Source organism: Colias croceus, chromosome 29, assembly GCF_905220415.1.
Source record: "Colias croceus chromosome 29, ilColCroc2.1".
NCBI classification, from domain to species: domain Eukaryota; kingdom Metazoa; phylum Arthropoda; class Insecta; order Lepidoptera; family Pieridae; genus Colias; species Colias croceus.
Window position 1 is genome coordinate 2,380,429 of NC_059565.1, and position 20,372 is coordinate 2,400,800.

General features: G+C 31.2%; 4 protein-coding genes across 4 annotated transcripts in view; all 4 read left to right on the plus strand.

Annotated features, from left to right (window-relative positions):
- LOC123704303 (dynein axonemal intermediate chain 7-like) overlaps positions 1-756 on the plus strand; it is a 31,788-nt gene extending 31,032 nt beyond the window's left edge. Inside the window, exon 24 of the mRNA XM_045652627.1 lies at positions 580-756. Within this exon, the coding sequence (XP_045508583.1) occupies positions 580-717 (138 nt within the window). The 3' untranslated portion in view covers positions 718-756. The remainder of the gene's footprint in view (positions 1-579) is intronic.
- A 554-nt stretch (positions 757-1,310) lies between these two features.
- On the plus strand, positions 1,311-6,396 carry LOC123704261. The gene is made up of 7 exons (XM_045652571.1): positions 1,311-1,548; positions 2,098-2,232; positions 2,510-2,806; positions 2,916-3,062; positions 3,140-3,209; positions 3,287-5,900; positions 5,952-6,396. Exons 1-7 carry the CDS (start codon positions 1,416-1,418, stop codon positions 6,330-6,332), a joined length of 3,777 nt encoding a protein of 1,258 aa, XP_045508527.1. The 5' UTR covers positions 1,311-1,415; the 3' UTR covers positions 6,333-6,396.
- A 2,323-nt stretch (positions 6,397-8,719) lies between these two features.
- On the plus strand, positions 8,720-15,857 carry LOC123704262 (midasin-like). Its single transcript, XM_045652572.1, has 13 exons — positions 8,720-8,834; positions 9,452-9,517; positions 9,823-9,957; positions 11,024-11,182; positions 11,463-11,507; positions 12,498-12,581; positions 12,731-12,796; positions 12,998-13,222; positions 13,905-14,084; positions 14,400-14,783; positions 15,005-15,163; positions 15,424-15,762; positions 15,849-15,857. Exons 1-13 carry the CDS (start codon positions 8,760-8,762, stop codon positions 15,855-15,857), a joined length of 1,926 nt encoding a protein of 641 aa, XP_045508528.1. The 5' UTR covers positions 8,720-8,759.
- On the plus strand, positions 15,105-20,151 carry LOC123704458 (uncharacterized protein DDB_G0290685-like). Its single transcript, XM_045652847.1, has 4 exons — positions 15,105-15,163; positions 15,424-16,092; positions 16,180-16,233; positions 16,356-20,151. Exons 2-4 carry the CDS (start codon positions 15,949-15,951, stop codon positions 19,956-19,958), a joined length of 3,801 nt encoding a protein of 1,266 aa, XP_045508803.1. The 5' UTR covers positions 15,105-15,163; positions 15,424-15,948; the 3' UTR covers positions 19,959-20,151.
- The last annotated feature ends 221 nt before the right edge of the window (positions 20,152-20,372 follow it).

The window sequence follows — 20,372 nt, forward strand, 5'->3', positions numbered from 1 at the left end:
ACTTATGATGTTGGCTATCTTGTCCTGCGAGGTTGCCGGTGTTTTACAAGTAACCCTGTATAATGTATCAGTTTGTAGACAAAGCGGGCGAAGCCGCGCGTGGAAAGCCAGTTTTAGATATATTATTTAATTTTAAATTATTATTAGGTATTTACACTCAAAACACATAATATTATAACTGTTTAGACGCTATGTTCTAAGATTTTTTTTAGAAACAAAGTCAAATAGTACGGATTTAATTAAACACGCTTTTATTAGCATTACCTGTATGTTTGTATGTAACTTGCTCCTTTAGACTCGATGTTGACCCACTTTAAACGGACAGATAGAGGTAGCGCGCACGAGCAACTATGTGTCCGCAACTATTTTGTCTCTCCCACCCATGGGCTAGTATGAAAGTGCGCGCACGTAGCGACGCAACTCTCCATACAATTGATGGGAGAGACAAAATAGTTGCGGAGACAAAGTTGCTCGTGCACGCTGTCTCTTAATTCAAACTTTGTACACTTATCAAGGATCGGTGACAATACAAATCATTTATTTATCTTATTAAAGCGTGTTTTTTTACCTCTTTTCCAGTTTTATCCAGATCTATTCACACTAAACATGTCATATGGTTCAGTGGACGCTCGACGAACAACTTTCAACATGAAGTATCGTCTGGTTGAAACTGTCTTTGAAATGCTCCAAGAGTTGAAATTGTCGAGTTATTCGTGATTTTGGTACAAAATTGTTGTTAATAAATTGTAAATTTAATGTGTTTTTTATTTGTATGTGTACTGAAAAATGATATCATCATGTGAATAAGAAATATATTGTGTAATTTGGTAATGTTAATAAAAATTAAACCGATTTCGTTAATTCTTTTTTATAATATTTCTTGAAGTATTATAAAAAAGATGGTTCTAATGGAGAGAAAACTTAAACATGTACCACGGGCGAAGCCGGGGCGGACCGCTAGTTAACAATAAAGACATTCTAACATCAGACCAAAATACTACTAACCACTAATCTTAATCTTACAAAAGTGTACAGAGTCAGTTTAGTTCAAAAAATTAAATGCCTGTATTCCTTAACTAATACAAAATTATGCTTTATACATATAGTCATTCAGTATATTGTACTAAATATATTGTTTTAATTAAATAATTCACGTCTATTATCCACAAGACCCAATTTCTTGGCAGTTGTGCCCCATTAAAATACCTAACAATTAGGATACTTAACTTTCAGGACTTTTTATTCTATTCTAGTAACTTGTAAGTACTATTGTTCGCTAATCTCCGTCTAATGTTTCCAAAACATTCAAACCATTCTTCAACACAACAGCAATGACTTTAGAACTCCAAAGAAATTTTTAAAATCAATTTACTCTTAATTTTCTTTAAAATATTTTTTACTAGTTCTTTTTTTCAATGTCTCGTTTCGACTATGACACTATTTTTTATAGAGTTTTCTGTGCTACCATCTTGGGTATTGCTTTTACGTTTACAGTTATTTTAACTAATGTTTTCATTGATATAGATGGATTGTTATCTAAAAAAGATGGTGAGTAAATTGTTCAAGTAATTATCATAATGTGTGGTAGAGATAATTAGGATTCATTAATTAACATCGGCTTGTTGTTACCTGGGTCAACTGGATTAATCTATACTAATATTATTTTAAAGCTGAAGAGTTTGTTTGTTTGAACGCGCTAATCTCGGGAACTACGGGTCCGATTTGAAAAATTCTTTCAGTGTTAGATAGCCCATGTATCGAGGAAGGCTTTATAGGCTATTTTTAGGCTATATATCATCTCGCTAAGACCAACAGGAGCGGAGCATTGTAGGTAAAACCGCGGAGCACAGCTAGTAAAATATAATTTTCTAGGTAAATGTACCTTTCTAAAACAAGAATATAAATTGTTCGGGTTATTTTTAACTAATTTACTAATCTTTACCAAAGATGTCCCCATAGACACTTGTAGAATGTAGATACAATATGTGTTATGATAATGAGGAAGAAAGAGGCAAGAAGATTAAAAAAAATAACAATACATATACATTGGGCATAGCAAAAACAAATTAATAGCACTAATTATTATTATAATTTTAGATAACAGTCCACACTCCACACCAAATATCTTGGAAGATAAACCAATGGAAAGTAATAAAAATGAAATCGAATATTATAATGAAGAACAAAATTATGTGGATGATTCTGATTCCTACAGGGCTAAACGTTCTATAGGTAAGACTATTTAGGTGAAAGAATATTCAAAATTAATTATTCTACACTAATTAAGCTACGTATAATATATCATATTTTAATTTGACTATGTTTCAAACAGAAACATTCGTTAGCCGTTTGATTAAAAAGTGAAATCCAATTTTTTTACTAAAGTTCTCAGATTTTATTGTAAGACGTTACTCATTTCAAATTTAACATTATCCTCTCAATTTTATCATTTATTTAACTACGTTAATATTAACTATACTGTACTTAGTTTCAATAAAAATTCTTGCAGAGCCAAACGATTTCGTATTCCAAGTAAAAAATCCAAACATGAAGAAGATTTTAACAAAAAAATTAGCAACACTGCTCGAAGAAATGGATCAAGAAGAAACAGCGAAAGGTGCTGTGAAACCAGATGAAAAAGAAACTAGAAGGAAAAAAGAATTAGACGAAGCAGGGAACGATAATATGTTACATTTAGCAATGCATAACATTTTGTTACAAGGTATAATTGGTCATATGGACTTAAACGATGTGTATAAAAAGGTTCATTTGCTGATCAGAAACTTTTATGATGGCAAAAATTCTGGTAATTAATTTTTCAATAAATATGTCTTTAAAATAATATATTATGTAGTTACTTAAAATGGTTGTTTACTATAATATATTTTACCTCATAAACCTTAATTATTTTGTAGAAAACCCTCAAAAGCAAGGAATAAAACAAGCATCTGGTACAGAAGAACAAAAATTCTTCGAAGAACTGTTAAAATGTAAATCATTACAAAACCAATTAGCTGAAGAGACGAAGAATGAGAGTCAAAAACCTAATTTAAAGCATAAAGGTAAATTTTGATTTTATACTTTATACATTTTGTTGAATTGTGTGTGATTACCATAAACTAGTGATTATTTTTTTCAGAAACTAAGCTCTTCATAAAAACAGTCATTGAAATAAATGAAAATAGAAAATTCAATAAGGAAAACGATTCGTAAGAAAACTTTTGCCAATTTAGGTACAGTTTAAAAAAAAATTGTCAAATCTATTAAAACTTAATTTCTTTTTCAGACAAAACAAAGATATAATTGGACTTATTAAATTAATATACAATGGTAAATCTATTAAATTTCAAAAGATGGATGATGAAGAAGCGTTCCCAGTTAATCAAAAATCACCAAATGAAAAATACAAAACTTCCAAAAAACATTCAGAATTTCAAATGCATAATAATGAAGACATTGCAGAAAGTACTACTGTACAAACAATGGATGAAAATTTTATGTCAAACCCTGCATTCCATAAAATTATCGAGTCGTATTTGAAACAATATCCTATGGGTAATCCGTCACAAAGAGATGTTGATAAAAAAGCAACTGCCAATCGTTTAAAAAGGCAAATAAAAATACACTACGTTGATAAAGCTTCAACACATAAACCTAAGCCAGCTCATGATAAAATTAAAAAAGTCGACGAAGAATTGTACATTGAAATAGAAACGCATTTCGATGGAAAGGGCAGTAAAGGCGAAAAGAAGAAAAAAATGGTTCGTAACCTCATTGACAAAATACAAAAGGCTATCAATGAAGATAGTAATCATGAGAAAAAAGCAAGTTTCAAACATATTAAAGTTAAAAAACGAAATCAAGATCCTATCAAGCCCAAACATGATAATTTCTTTAGCAAAATAGTGCCTTCTCTTCTTAATATTGATCGCAGAGAAGTGGATCCTATTGGCAAAATATTACCACATGTGGATGATATTTTAGACTATCGTGGTGATAACTGGAAACGTAAGAACTTTGGTCCTGCCTTTTTGACGTCCTCAAAATCAGTGAATTCTGCTGAAATGGGCGAACTAGTTATTCATTATGATAGTATGTTGAATGATGACATCCCCAAACGAATACAAAAACCAATAACTATCGAACAAGATAATCTCAAAGCAGATAATACTAATAATGTTACATTTTATTTGAAAGACATAGATGGATCTGGATTTTCAGTAGGTTTCAATCAATATGTTGATGAACCACCAGATGCTGATAGTCTTAAATTGTTTAATGGTCTAGAAAATCTTATAAAGGAATATCATAAAAGCTATGACACTGAAGACGTTAATATTATGGATAAAGTTGGTAATTTTGTAGAAGAACAACAATATCCTAAAAGAGAGCAAGAAAGCATAAAAAATAGTCATGAAATAATCAGGCGATCAGTAAATATGGATAAAAATTCAAACTATAAATCATTATTTAAACGATTGATTATTCCTTTTTCTTTTCGTAAAAACTTAATCGGTAGTACGAAGTCTTATAAGGTTTTAACAAAAGATCAAAACACAAAAAGTAACTATCGGATATATCCTCGTAATATTAATCTAATATCAAAACCAATTCGAATCAAAGATTTATCGATCGCAGTTAACAACAACTATTACAATTATTTAAACCCAAATAAACAAATAGATCGTACATTGAACAGACAAAAACGTTCTGTATCGGTACAAAAGATTTCAAACATCAAAACAAAGATAAAATTAAATAAATTTCTCAACACTAAAACAATGATGAAAAAGCGATTGTTTTTGAATAATAAGAGGAATAAGAGGGAGGTAAATAAAATAAGAATTATAGCTAGAGAACGTTCATCTCGACCCGAAAAAAGATCAAATGAAAATGTATATTTATTATCCCCAGAAAATGCAGATTTGAATAGAAAATCTGCTATAAAAGACACAGAAATACCTGACACTATGGCAGATGAAGAAGTACAAAATAGTGATTTATTACCTCTGTCAGATTTTCTAGATATAAACTATCCTAATCAACCAGTTTCACCTCTAGAAGATGGCCGTAATTTAGAACAAGCTGTACTCATGTCAAAATACCCGCATATATTTTTCGAAGAGGTTCCCAAATCTAAAGAATATTCCTCCGAAGAAAAACCACAAATTCAACCGTATAGAATACAAGCAAGAACTCGTAATGTACAACCAAAAGTCAACTCTAATGCATTTGGAAACTTACCAGATAATGTTCAAATACCTGGCGTTGAAGATATAGTTAATGCAATACTACCTCACTCAAAATCTAACTTTAAAATCACTGTTAAAATATCCCCCAAAAACATTTCTAACGATTTACATTCAGGTTTTAAAGAAATACACACTAGTGTTAACAAAAGTTATGATAAAAACGGTCTTAGATATTTTTCAACACTAAATGTATCACAAATATCAAAAATAGAGAATCTCAATGATAGTACACATGTTAAAAATGAATCGAATACAAGTCGAAAGTTTATGCCTGAAATAGTAATAAATAAAGAAGAAACAGAAAGAGATAATCAAATGAAACTACTTTTTGAACAACATAAGAAAAGAATTGATGAACAGTTGGACAATTTAAAAAGGGAACGAGTATATTTAGAAAACTTATTGGATAACAAAAAGGACTTTAGTCCGAGCCCTTTCTTCGATGCCAAAGACAATTTGTACAGACAAGATTATGTCACCGAATTAACCCATAAAACTGAACCTATAACAACTACTATTAAAACAACAACAACGAAAACTACAACAAGTTCTCCATTAACAACAACACATGCTATAACTACATCAAAACCAATTCAAGACCAAGAAAAGGAATTACTTATAACAACTATAAAACACAATAAGGATACTACAAATGAAATATTACAAAAAATAAACGAAAATACGAATTTGTTAAAAACATTTCTAAACAAATTATCAAAACACTTAGAAAATACGGAGAAAACAACAGAAATAGATACAAATAAATCTAATAAAGATACTATGGATTGGAAGAACTTTGCACCGAATAATCAGCTTTTTCGACAAGTATCCGAATTTCATAACAGTACCCATACTATTCCCTATATTTATACCTTCCAACCAGTTGATGAAAATCCTTCATTAAATACAGTCTACGACACTCATATTAAAACAAATAAATTGGATATTCCAAAACCAATGAAAGCAGTTCATAATTTTATAAGACAAAACCAATCGAGGTTTTTTATTGATGAATTGGAGAACATAAACCCTGATGTTTCAGCTACTATTAAAATTAATACAACCCATGCGTTAACATAAGAATGTTTTCATTTGATTAAACTATATTATTTTAAGGTTTAAAAATAATTAAAATTAACTTTAAGTACCTCTATATCGAAGTATTGTATAAGTCAATTCTCTTTAGTATAAACTGTGTGTAATAATATAAGTATTTTTTACTTCACAATAAATTATTCAATATTTAAAATTTTACTCGTTTATTTCTTTACCCTTTTAACTATAAAGCCTTTCAACACATCTTAATACTATTATAAAGGCGAAAGTTTGTAAGTATGGATGTATGGATGTTTGTTACTCTTTCACGTAAAAACTACTGAATGGATTTGAATGAAATTTAGCACACATATAGAGGGTAACTTGGATTAACACATAGGATAGGTTTTATCCCGGAAATCCCACGGGAACTAGGCGGGTTTTCATTTGAAAACGCGGGCGAAGCCGCGGGCGGAAATCTAGTATTATTATACTAGCTTTCCGCCCGCGGCTGCGCCCGCGTTTTCAAAGAAAAACCATTGTAATCGGTTCAGTAGTATTTGCGTGAAAGAGTAACACACACACACACACACACACACACATCCTCACCAACTTTCGCATTTATAATATTAGTAGGATAACACATAATTATATTGTAATTAATAGTTTTATTATTAAACACCAAATTCATTCATAAGGGTTAGAAAAATGAGAAGTTAATAGGAAACAATTTTTTTTTTTATAAAACGGTGCATTTATAATAGGTCAAACGAGCGAATGCTCATTCTAAGCCCACTATGTCAAATTATTTTAGTGTAAACAGGCGTAGAGCATGTTTTCGTTGTTCTTAGTGCGTTCAAAATGATTCTATATAATGTTGTAATACTGAACAGCACTGAATACCAGTCTTCGTTTACACCAAAAGATCACGAAAGAATGCTCTTTCTCTAGTTCTAGCTCTATGTTCGTTTGGTCTATATGCACCGTAAGGTAAACATACCTTTTACCTACATAAATGCATCCTTTATGCAGGGTGTCCCACTATTGGTATACTAAGCGCGAAGGAACTTGTTGTTTTGCATATACACTGATCACGTAAAAAATACTTAAACGTGACTTAAACAAAAAAAATTAAATTAAAAATTTTTTTGCTAAATTTTTCCTTAAAATCCACGTTTTCTTCTCTAACTTCGCGCAGCCGGCATAAGTATACCGCTTCGCTAATGTGAGCATTTTAATATCATGAAAACATAATCTTAAAAGATAGCTCACGTGCGGGTGGCAAAGTTGGGCGGGTTGCTTGTTAGAGGTACACAGAGTACATAGAGTTTTAAGAATTCATCTATTTGAAAAAAAAATGCGTCTGGAATTTTATAAGTGTTTTTTACGTACTCAGCATATGCAAAACTATAACCTCCTTTGAGTTTAGTATACCGAGGGTGGAACACCCTGCATAATTTATTGTATAATTTATTATGTATTAAAGAGAAATACTAAGTACAATTTTGTTTGTTTTTGGCATATAAACTGAAACTACTGGATTGTTTTTAAAATTATTTCACCACTTAAATGCTACAGTATTCCTGAGTTAAATCGAATACATGTTTTTACTTTCTATATATTTAGCTACAAAGAGCGTATCCGAGCTAGTAAAAACAACGTATACGAAAATGAAATTTGCATCAAGTAGTTAAAATAAGGTTGTACAATCAATGTACATATTTATTATTTATAGCTGTTGCCCGCGATTTCACCTGCATTGCTCCGCTCCTGTTGGTCTTAGCGTGATCATACCTGGCCTATAGCCTTCCTCAATAAATGGGCTATCTAACACCGAAAGAATTTTTCAAATCGGACCAGTAGTTCCCGAGATAAGCGCGTTCAAACAAACAAACTCTTCAGCTTTATAATATTAGTATAGATTTATTGATTGAAATCCCATTTCCTTTGTAGTTTGCTATACTCCAATGATATTAGCCATATGAATATATTACATAATATTATATTTAGTAAAATAACCAGTATTTACCTGACAACTAACGCCTTTCTTTAAACATAGATATTAGATATATAAGCAAACTGATGTATCTCATAGTAAACTCACCAAACAATTAAAACATAATATAGGTAACTAGCTTACCGCCCGCGGCTTCGCCCGCTTTGTCTAAAACCTAATAAATTATATACTAAAACCTTCCTCTTGAATCACTCTATCTATTAAAAAAAACCGCATCAAAATCCGTTGCGTAGTTTTAAAGATTTAAGCATACAAAGGGACATAGGGACAGAGAAAGCGACTTTGTTTTATATTATGTAGTGATTAATAATATCTAAGTTAACACCTGTGGTCATTATTTTCACAATAACGACCTCACGTACAAATTTATCTTTCAATATAAGATACAGATAAAAGATCATTTAAGATAAAATTCACCTTTTGAAAGATAAAAAAACTATTAGTTTTATATAAAAATGCTGGATTTGTGTTTGTATGTCATAGTGCTCTATCGCATCTACACTTGTAGTGACAAGATGTATTATTTTAAGGTAAGCTTTTAATTAATTTGATATTTATTACCATTTTATTAAAATTGATTTAAGATATTGAACCTCAAGCATAATAAAACACTAAATGCCGGTTACACCCCTTGATAATCTCACTGATATCCTATTTAACACTTTTAAATATAATTAATAAAGTTTTATCATTTTAAGAGCTAGCACGCAAGAGCAACTTTTGTCTCGTTCACTATTTAGTCTCTCCCATCAACTGTACGGGGAGTTGCGTCGCTACGTGCGTGCACTTTCTTACTAGCCCATAGAGTTGATGGGAGAGACTAAATAGTGAAGGAGACAAAAGTTGCTCTTGCGCGCTAGCTCGCTTAAGTAAGCTAAAAGACACATAATATCCAGAAGTTGTGATACTGATAATGGTTGAATTAAAATCGTAATTAAGTCGTTAATTTGACGAATGATTTGTGCTAACGTATAACCTTTCATTGTTTTCATATTAAGAAATAATGTATCAATAGAGTTTACATGAAATCTCATACTTACACTTAATTGTACTGACATATTTTTGTATAATTCATTTATTTATTCATAGAAAATATATTATGAATCAAAATAAAAAAGTACTTATTTTTAAAATCTTTTTATTTCAGTTTGTATTCGTCCTCTTGCTGTTTGAGCCTCATTCCATATTCACTCATACGATTCCTAAACCAGAGGTAAGTGAATTTTTTTTAAATGTTTATAAACCGTGAACCTGGCTAAATGGCATCTACGTAAATCTGTTCAGTTGTTTTTGCGAAATTGATATGCAAACATACAATAATATTCAAATGAATCGCTGTGAATTTGTAATAATTATTATTTCAAAATTACATTACTTAAATGTTTATCAGCCATAAAATATTTTGATATACAACATTATAGATATAAATGTAAAATTAATAGCTTTACACAATTTTATTTATATTAAAACATACCTAAAATTTAATATCTATCTGTATCTATCTATTTTTTATTCCAGGCCTCCAATGACACCGATGTGTTTGAGGTTAAACCTCTCCCAGATAATGGATTACAGATAATAGATAACAATGCAAAGAAACCGTCTTTATTTGAGATTATCTATTACCATATTATAAGGAAACCGTTCGAACAGGTAAGCAATTTTTAAGTGATCTATATAGAAAAAGATTTTTTTCAAGGAAGGTTAGACGTTTTTCTTTGAAATGTTATTTCTTATTGTCTTAATTCTAGTAAATATCTGTTCTTTCAAAAATTTACAATCTCTAAAACTAATAGCGTAGAAATCATTATTAATACTCATTATGCAACCATTTTTTTTTTAATTAGTTAGTATCACTAGTTTATTAATAACAAGATGACCCGGTTAATGCGTATCACCTACATAAATTGATCTTTTTTTTTTCATCTTTACTAATATTATAAAGCTGAAGAGTTTGTTTGTTTGTTTGAATTTTTGTTTGAACGCGCTAATCTCAGAAACTACTGGTCCGATTTGAAAAATTCTTTCGGTGTTAGATAGCCCATTTATCGAGGAAGGTTATAGGCTATGTATCATCACGCTAAAACTTACAGGAGCGGAGCAATGCGGGTGAAACCGCGGGTAAGAGCTAGTTACTTATAATTTACGTATCTACCTATGCCTAAACTTTCCAATTTCGTCCACAAATCAAAATCTAAAGAAGCCAAATCTGTCCAACCATTATCAAGTTTCAACAACAGAACAATTGATTTTTAAGACCATTTAACTAGAGAAAATATATTAAAAACAACCCCAATATAAAATTGCAGGACCAAGCCAATAACGAAACACCAAAACGTCTTGATTTCGATCAGTCCGTCAGACCATTTACAAATGGTCAGGGTTATCAATTCGTGGAATGGAAACCAGAAGTACGTAGTAATTGATTATTCCAAAAATAAGTTGAACAAAATTTGAATTCATATCCTAATATTTTTATTATTATGAAAATTATAAATTCTCTGATAAGCGGTTTTATACTATTACGCTATGCAAGAGCCAGCTTTTAGATTAATATGTCCTAAAAAATCCCGACTTTTTAACCGATAGCAAACTGAGCCAAATTGTCCGTTTATCGACATCTCCATATAAAAATTACGAGCTTTAAAATATTATGATACACGAATTATTAATAAGAATACTTGTTTGAAAATATGACGTTAATTTCAACCAATTTTAGGAAGTGCACCCTATCGAACCTGTAGAAGACAAAAAAGACGAAAATAAGAAATCAGTAGAAAATGATTCGGAAGAAAAGCCAGCAAGTGCTGAAGATGCTAAAAAGACTGATAAAGATGGTGAAGACAAGAAAAATGATAAATCTGATTATGATGATGAGGTAATTTTTATAGAATACGTAAATCAATTGATATGAGAACATAATTATTAATTTGCAAGTAAACTTAATTTCAGCTGGAAAAAATATTCAATTATTAAAAACATTATTTTTAGTCGGAGTTGAAACTAAAGCAGTTTATGATTTTTACTAACAATATGCTCTACTTCGAATTTTATTTGCTTCTAAATTAAGCGATGAACATAACAACGAATAATAGTAGAGCTTCAGTTCATATATCTTTAGACTCTACATTCAATTATTTATCTATTTATTTTTACAGGATCAGTCTGCACATGACAGGAGAAAGAGAGAAATAAACGACGAGGTAAGTTTAACATTATTTTTTCTAGAATCATCAAGATACGAATTTATCGTATGAAAATAAATAAAAATGTTGTGTGGTTTTATGAAACCACGGCAAAAGTGAAACTTTTTTTCACACTATCGACATTTAACTAAAAATTATCGTATTTGTACGATAATTATCGTACGTATCGTGCGTCACGCGACATGCGCTACACAGACCAAAAAGTTTGAGACGATGTAATAAAAGTTTTACTTTAAAAAAACAACACGCATCGTTTTTAACATAGAGATCCTTTAGTTTCTGTGATCTGTGGTTTTTAAGATTGCTTAAAAATAACCTTTTTTTCCAATCTTAAAATGAAAGATATAAAAAAGGTCTTATCAAAGGTATATTTTGATACTTATATATTTAAATACTTAAAGGATACTGTGTTTTATAAAGGAACATGGAACTATTGAATTTTTATGTTGGTTTTTTTTTTAAGTATTTTAATCTTATATTTGAAAATTGTAAATTAATTGCCGATTTTATCTTAACTTGAATATTTACATTGTTTAAATAGATATTTTGTCTGTCGAACTTTATTTTTATGTAGATATTATATTATATTATTTTTATTATAAAAAAATGAATTTTTATGTTGGTTTTTAACTTTTTATGTATTTTCATTTAATATTTTAAAATTGTAATTTTTGTATGCCGATTTTATTTTAATATGACTGACATTAGTTTTTAAATACTATTTTATTAATAATTGTTAAACGTTATCTTGTGTAGGTATTTATCAGTTTTTTTTTTTTAATGCTCATAACTCATAACCGTTTTCAAAGGCATGTGGTGTTAGCCTGTAAGTAATTGTTACACTTGATACGTTAAATTGTATTTTTCCTTTTATGCCATATATAGTGTAAACAATTGTTGGCTATCCTTTGTAAATAAATAAATAAATAAAATAAAAAACATGAGTTCAATTTAATTAAAATTTTACTAACTAATTATTATTTTCAGAATATTCCAGCAGCGCCAACTCTACCCGATCTTAATTTAAATGAATTACCAAGCGACGTTCGAAAAATCTATGAAAACTCCCCGGTAAGTATATAAAAATATCTTATATTTTAATTTTATAAAAGAAAAAGCTTTAAAAACATCTAAACTGTTATGGATGTTCTCATAATATCAGAGTGTGTTTAAAATTATTTATTTTTTCATTTATATTTAACTATTTTTCTTTTCTTCAGGATTTTGCCAAATTCTTCGGTGGTAGTGATGAAAATAACGATTCTGCTCCCAAAGAAAATGAAAACGTAAGTATTAAAATATATTATAATAAGTTTATCTTATTGCCATAAAAAATTGTAAGAACAATTAAAATCCTAATCTCTATTATGTAATATTAAAACAATATGTAAGTTAACCAGTAGTGTCTCCTCCTAAAACCTAAAATTTCAAAATATATTATTTTGATTTCTTTATCACGAATTATCAAAACTTAGCACTATTTTCAGGAAATCTCCGCAAAAAAGAGTAACCACTTACCGCAAAACCAAATCTACACGAACAATCCTGAAAAAGAATTAATACCTGAAAAGGAAACAGTATATGAAAATAAACCTAAAGAAGGTTTTAAAGACAGAGCAATGGATATGTTCGATGAAATTCCAAGTGTTAACAGGCATAAGGGTAAAACTTATGGTATGGATTTAACAGGAAACCATGGAACTGTTTGGAACGTAAGTAGATTATTAATTGCAATAGTTTTATAAAATAGCATCATAATTTATTCGCTTCGCCCACTTTGTCTTAAACCTAATAAATTATATACCTATATATATCTCTTGAATCACTTTATCTAGTAAAAAAACCGCATAAAAATCTGTAGCGTAGTTTAAAGATTTAAGCATACAAAGGGACAGAGAAAGGGCCTTTGTTTCATACTATGTAGTGATAAAAGACACAGCTTCCGAATCCGCTAATATAAATATATTAACAATAAGTAAAGATAAAAATAATAATTTTATAATATTGAAACTAGAGAAAATAACTTAACAGTTTCGTTAAATTGATTAGATTATGACTACAATATCTAATTTTATTCCAAGTGATAATTAAACTAAACAATAAATAATAATTAATTTAGTTGACACATAGAAATCTCAAAAATACCATATAAATCCGGCTACGCACCTACCTGCAGCAGGGGCAATATTGGAATTGCACCCTTAATTGGCTCCTTAATTGTGATATGTATAATTGTATAGGCAAGCAGGTGCAATTTCGAGAACATCTGAAATTGCTCCGACCGCTGACCAACCGAGATTATTACAATATTACCCCTGCGGCATGTGCGTGAGTAGCCGGCTTTAAACAACCCACTAAATAACTTAGACATTAATCTTATTTATTAAATTACAGGACTTAAGTGAAACCCCAGTTGGCATCGATTCCAATCAAGGACCTAATTCTGTATCAATCGATTCCAATGAAAACAAACTTAACAAAGACAATCAAGGCAATATTTGGAGTGGTAGTAACGAAGTGCAACCTGTATCTAACGAGAAGATTATTCTTACTCCTGTGACTGATGACGGAGTGGTATGGCATTTATTTCTTATTACAATAGAACAAATTAATTAATATTTGATATAGTTTTAGAAGTGCAACTTCTTTGGGCGCGTTGAGAGTAAAATTTCAAGGTCGCATCGTGGCAATATTGTCACGTCATTGAGTAAGGCGACAATTTTGGTATCTTTGAATCTTGAGAAGTTTCACTTCTGACACTAGTGCTCAGCACATACGCTCTTTTTTATATTTATTTCTTAGGAACTTAAATAACTATTTTTTTGGTAATTCTTTTTCATGATAATAATTATTCATAGTGCAAGAGTGTAACATATTATATTTGTTTAGGAAATACCGCCAGCGCCTAAGATTGTGGAACAAAGACCTGATGAGGAAGAACCTGCCGATAGTGCTATCACTAGTGTCATAGTAGCAAAACCAGCTGTAAAATCTACTGAAGAAGAAAATGTACCTATACATCATACCAATGTCATAGTACAACAACCTGTTATAATTGTACCTTCTAATCTCGACAATGTTATAAAAAATAGCAATGAAGATGATAATACTAAACCTTTGGTTAATAATGCAAATAGTGAAGAACCTCTGGACGATTTTAAAGATAAAGCAATCGCCATGTTTAACAAAATGCCAAACGATTTTGCAAATAAAGAGGAAAAGCCAAAAACGTATGGAATGGATTTAAAAGGAAATAAGGGAGTTGTATGGAATGTGAGTATATTTTGTGAAATAATTGTAAAAAGCAACTTAGTTATATTTCATTTATATACGATAATTTGGTATTTTTTTTGGTTTTATAGCATTTAAATGCTTTATAACCTTGTGATCGATTTTTTTCTATTCTTTAAAAATGTATACTCGATAAACTTAATTTTACATTTTTAATTAAAGCGATCCAGATTATACTTTAAACTAAACTATTTATTTTACAGGATTTGGACGAAACCCCCGTGGGAAGTGATGATGTAGGAGTACCGAGCGTTAACACATATAAACCTCAAGAAACTGAAGAAAATAATAAACCTTCAAAAAATATCATATATGAGTATCCTAAGGAGAGCGATAGTGCAATACCCGTAGTAACAAAAGAGGTTTGTTCGTATTATTTTATTGAAGTGAAACTTCTTTAGGCGCGTTGAGAGTAAAATTTCAAGGTCACGTCATAGAAATATCGTCTAGTCATGAAGTAAGGCGACGATTTTGGTACCTTTGAATCTTGTCGAAGAAGTTTCACGTCTGACACGTGTGCTCGCCACACACGCCCTTTTTTATTTATTTGTGAGCTTTTATGATTAGATTTTGATTTAACATTATTTGTATATAATATACAATATGTCTTTTAACATTTTAGGTGACACAGCGTCCCGTGGTAGTTTACGTAGACAAAGTGCCAGAAAGTAAAAAACCCGTTGAAATTGATTCCGTTGAAGAACCTTCTCAACCAGTCATAATCGCACCGAAACCAGAACCAATTAATTACGTCGTGGAAAAACCTGAGCCAGATTATAACAGCTATGAAAACACAATTGATGAACCCAAAAACAACGAACCAGACAGTAATGTTCTGAAACAATCATTTGATAATCTCCTTAAGCAGATTCCACCTTTTAAACCGTTAAGACCACAGGCAGTTTATAAACCAAAAGTTGAAAATCGTCCTTCTTTTGTTAAACCAGCTCCAAATAATAATGTAATTATAGTACCGGTTCAAACTGAGCATCATAACACATATGTATATAAGCCTAGAAAGGAAAGCCATCCTTTTGTATATCACAGGGCTACTAGAAAACCTTACAAACCCACATACATTGTAAAACCTCATTATACACATGAAAGAAAACCGTTAAAGAAATATAGAGAAAGATCTCATAAACCAATGTATGATGAAGACAAGCTTAGGAAATCGTTTGCGAATCTTAATAATCAGTTAAATAATATGCAGTCGAAATCTAAGCCCGTCCAGGAACTACCAGGAACATATGGAATGAATCTACATAACGATAAAGGATACATGTGGAATGTAAGTCTTTAGAGAATATTAATATATTTTGTTAATTTTACCAAATGTTAGTATTAAAGCAATTCCCTTACGAAATTTTTTTTTCAGGACTTGAATCCGCCACAAGATACAGTTGTTAATGTTGGTGAAGGTGAACATAAGGTGAGAGAATAATATGTAATTGCATTTTATAATTGTTATTCCAAATGTATTATATTCAACCGTAATTATTGTATAATATTCAACCGCACTGAATAATAATTTTAATTCTTTATTATTTAAAGAATAAACCAGCACACGAAGGTAATTACGTGGTACCGGAATCTACTGAAGCAACCGAGCCAACATCACAGTCAGCCGAACCCAACAGTTCTGCAGAATCTCAATCAAACGAGCAACCATCTTCATCAAATGAGCAACCATCTTCGTCTTATGAACAACCATCTTCGTCAAATGAACAACCAGATTCATCAAATGAACAACCTTCTTCATCAAAGGAACAACAATCTTCGTCAAATGAGCAACCCTCATCATCAAATGAAGAACCATCTTCATCAAATGAGCAACCCTCATCATCAAATGAAGAACCATCTTCATCAAATGAGCAACCGTCTTCGTCAAATGAACAACCATCTTCGTCAAACGAGCAACCCTCATCATCAAATGAAGAACCATCTTCATCAAATGAGCAACCGTCTTCGTCAAATGAGCAACCCTCATCATCAAATGAACAACCATCTTCGTCAAATGAGCAACCCTCATCATCAAATGAAGAACCATCTTCGTCAAATGAACAACCATCTTCGTCAAATGAGCAACCCTCATCATCAAATGAACAACCATCTTCGTCAAATGAGCAACCCTCATCATCAAATGAAGAACCATCTTCATCAAATGAGCAACTGTCTTCGTCAAATGAACAAACATCTTCGTCAAATGAGCAACCCTCATCATCAAATGAAGAATCATCTTCATCAAATAAGCAACCATCTGAAGCGCATAAAAAACCATCTCCGTCACATAACCGCCATAAACCATCTCACCCGCATAAGAGACCATCGCACACACATGAAGCGACTAAGAAACCTGCTACAGAGAAACCGAAAGAGGAACCTTCAAACAAATCAAAACCAAAAAGGAACACTGAGAAAAATTACAAAAAAGACAAAAACAGTCCAGCTGAAAAATCAAGCGAACCGAAGGCTAATAAAAATACTTCCAGTAATTCAAAACGCAAACAGAAGAGCAACAAACCTGCACATAAGTCCCCTGCAAGTAGTAATGAAGATAAGGAAAAACCTTTGGAATCAAATGGTCCATCAAATAATAATAACACCTCAGTTAATGTACACGCTGGCACAATCTACGGAAACACAGTGGGCAAGGATCATATTAAAAATGTATTTAATTTCTATAATGGCCATGGTACTAATGGAAATGAAGGTGCAAGTAATAATAAACCCGCAAACGATAATTCAAACGGCGATGAAAATAAAAAAGCAGATAATTCAAAAGAGGAGAAACCATCTAGTGAAGAATCAAATAAAAAAGACAACGATTCTAATGAAAAAATGAAGCCAAAATCAAAATCTTTACCTACTGATGACAATTCATCGGATGAAAATTCTGATGAAAATGATAAGAAAGCAAGCAAGGAATCCAAAGCTCCACACAGAAGTGAATCAAGTCCAGAAAATGAAAGAGACGACGAGAACAATAGTTCACCAGATGAAAATTCTACAGAATCGAATGAAAAACCAAACAAAAAATCCAAACCTGAAAATAAGGCATCAGCCGATAAAAAAAGAGAACCAAAAGAAAAGAAAAACGATAGTATAGATAATAATTCATCTAATGATTCATCTGCTGAAGCTAGTAACGAATCTAAAAAGAAACCTGAAACAAATCCCGAAAGCAAAGAAAAACCAAGATCTGAACATAAAAAAGACAAAGCAGAAAAACCTGAATCAAATACTGAACCATCTAGTGAAGAATCTAATAAAAAAGACAACGATTCTAATGAAAAAATGAAGCCAAAATCAAAATCTTTACCTACTGATGACAATTCAATGGATGAAAATAATAAGAAACCAAGCAAAGAATCCAAAGCTCCACACAAAAGTGAATCAAGTCCAGAAAATGAAAGAGATGACGAGAACAAAAGTTCACCAGATGAAAATTCTACAGAATCGAATGAAAAACCAAACAAAAAATCCAAACCTGAAAATAAGGCATCAGCCGATAAAAAAAGAGAACCAAAAGAAAAGAAAAACGATAGTGTAAATAATAATTCATCTAATGAATCATCTGCTGAAGCTAGTAACGAATCTAATAAGAAACCTGAAACAAAGCCCGATAGCAAAGAAAATCCAAGATCTGAAAATAAAAAAGACAAAGCAGAAAAACCTGAATCGAATACTGAACCAAGTAAAGAAAAAGAGCCTAAAAGTGACAAGTCAGAAGCTGACGAGAAAAAACCTAATGAAAAACCAAATAAAAAATCCAAACCTGAAAATAAAGCATCAACCGATAAAAAAAGAGAACCAAAAGAAAAGAAACACGAAAGTGTAGATAATAATTCATCTAATGAATCATCTGCTGAAGCTAGTAACGAATCTATTAAGAAACCTGAAACAAAGTCTGATAGCAAAGAAAAACCAAGATCTGAAAATAAAAAAGACAAAGCAGAAAAACCTGAATCGAATACTGAACCAAGTAAAGAAAAAGAGCCTAAAAGTGACAAGTCAGAAGCTGACAAGAAAAAACCTAATGAAAAACCAAATAAAAAATCCAAACCTGAAAATAAGGCATCAGCCGATAAGAAAAGAGAACCAGAAGAAAAGAAAAACGATAGTGTAGATAATAATTCATCTAATGAATCATCTGCTGAAGCTAGTAAAGAATCTAATAAGAAACCTGAAACAAAGTCCGATAGCAAAGAAAAACCAAGATCTGAAAATAAAAAAGACAAAGCAAAAAAACCTGAATCGAATACTGAATCAAGTAAAGAAAAAGAGCCTAAAAGTGACAAGTCACAAGCTGACAAGAAAAAACCTGAAGCGCAGAAAGAAAAGCCGAAAGAATCTTCAGACTCTAAGAAAGCGGCTGAACCTAAAAAATCTAAACCGACTGAAGAAAAAAAGCCTTCGAAACCTGAAGAATCAAAATCTGCTAATGGAAAAAAACCTTCAAAATCTAAAGAATCAAAACCAGACAATAAACCATCCAAATCTAAAGAATTGAAACCCGCTACAGAAAAGAAACCTTCAAAATCTACAGAATCGAAACCCGCTACAGAAAAGAAACCATCCAAATCTAAAGAATTAAAACCCGCTACGGAAAAGAAACCTTCAATATCTAAAGAATCGAAACCCGCTACAGAAAAGAAACCATCCGAATCGAAAGAATCGAAACCCGCTACAGAAAAGAAACCATCCGAATCTAAAGAATCGAAACCCGCCACAGAAAAGAAACCATCCAAATCTAAAGAAATAAAACCCGCTACAGAAAAGAAACCTTCAAAATCTGAAGAATCGAAACCCGCTACAGAAAAGAAACCATCCGAATCTAAAGAATCGAAACCCGCTACAGAAAAGAAACCATCCAAATCTAAAAAATTAAAACCCGCTACAGAAAAGAAACCTTCCAAATCTAAAGAATCGAAACCCGCTACAGAAAAGAAACCATCCGAATCTAAAGAATCGAAACCCGCTACAGAAAAGAAACCATCCAAATCTAAAGAATTAAAACCCGCTACAGAAAAGAAACCTTCAAAATCTAAAGAATCGAAACCCGCTACAGAAAAGAAACCATCCGAATCTAAAGAATCGAAACCCGCTACAGAAAAGAAACCTTCAAAATCTGAAGACGAAAAGAAATCTCCATAACCTAAAGAATCTAAAATACTTAAAGAAACCAGCAAGCAAAAGAGCATAATCGTCTACCGGACCTCAAAGTGAAACAACTACAGATTCAACGGAAGCTCCAACAACTTCTGGCAACAGTTCTGAAGAAACAACAACTGATTCTTGTAACACAGAACAACCAGCAAGCACTACCGTAGATCGTACCGTAAATCGAGTTAGCATTTTCAATAATAGTAATTAGTATAGAGTTAGTTATAAGGAAAATTAATTTAATATCATTGATTTGTTGTTAATGAGTTTGCGAATTAGTCATTAAAGCAGTTAATTTACAAACAAATATTTATTTTATTTATTGTCCTAGCTTTCCGTGTGCCATAGTTCCCGTTCCCATAGTATTTCCGGGATAAAACCTATCCTATGTGTTAATCTAAAATG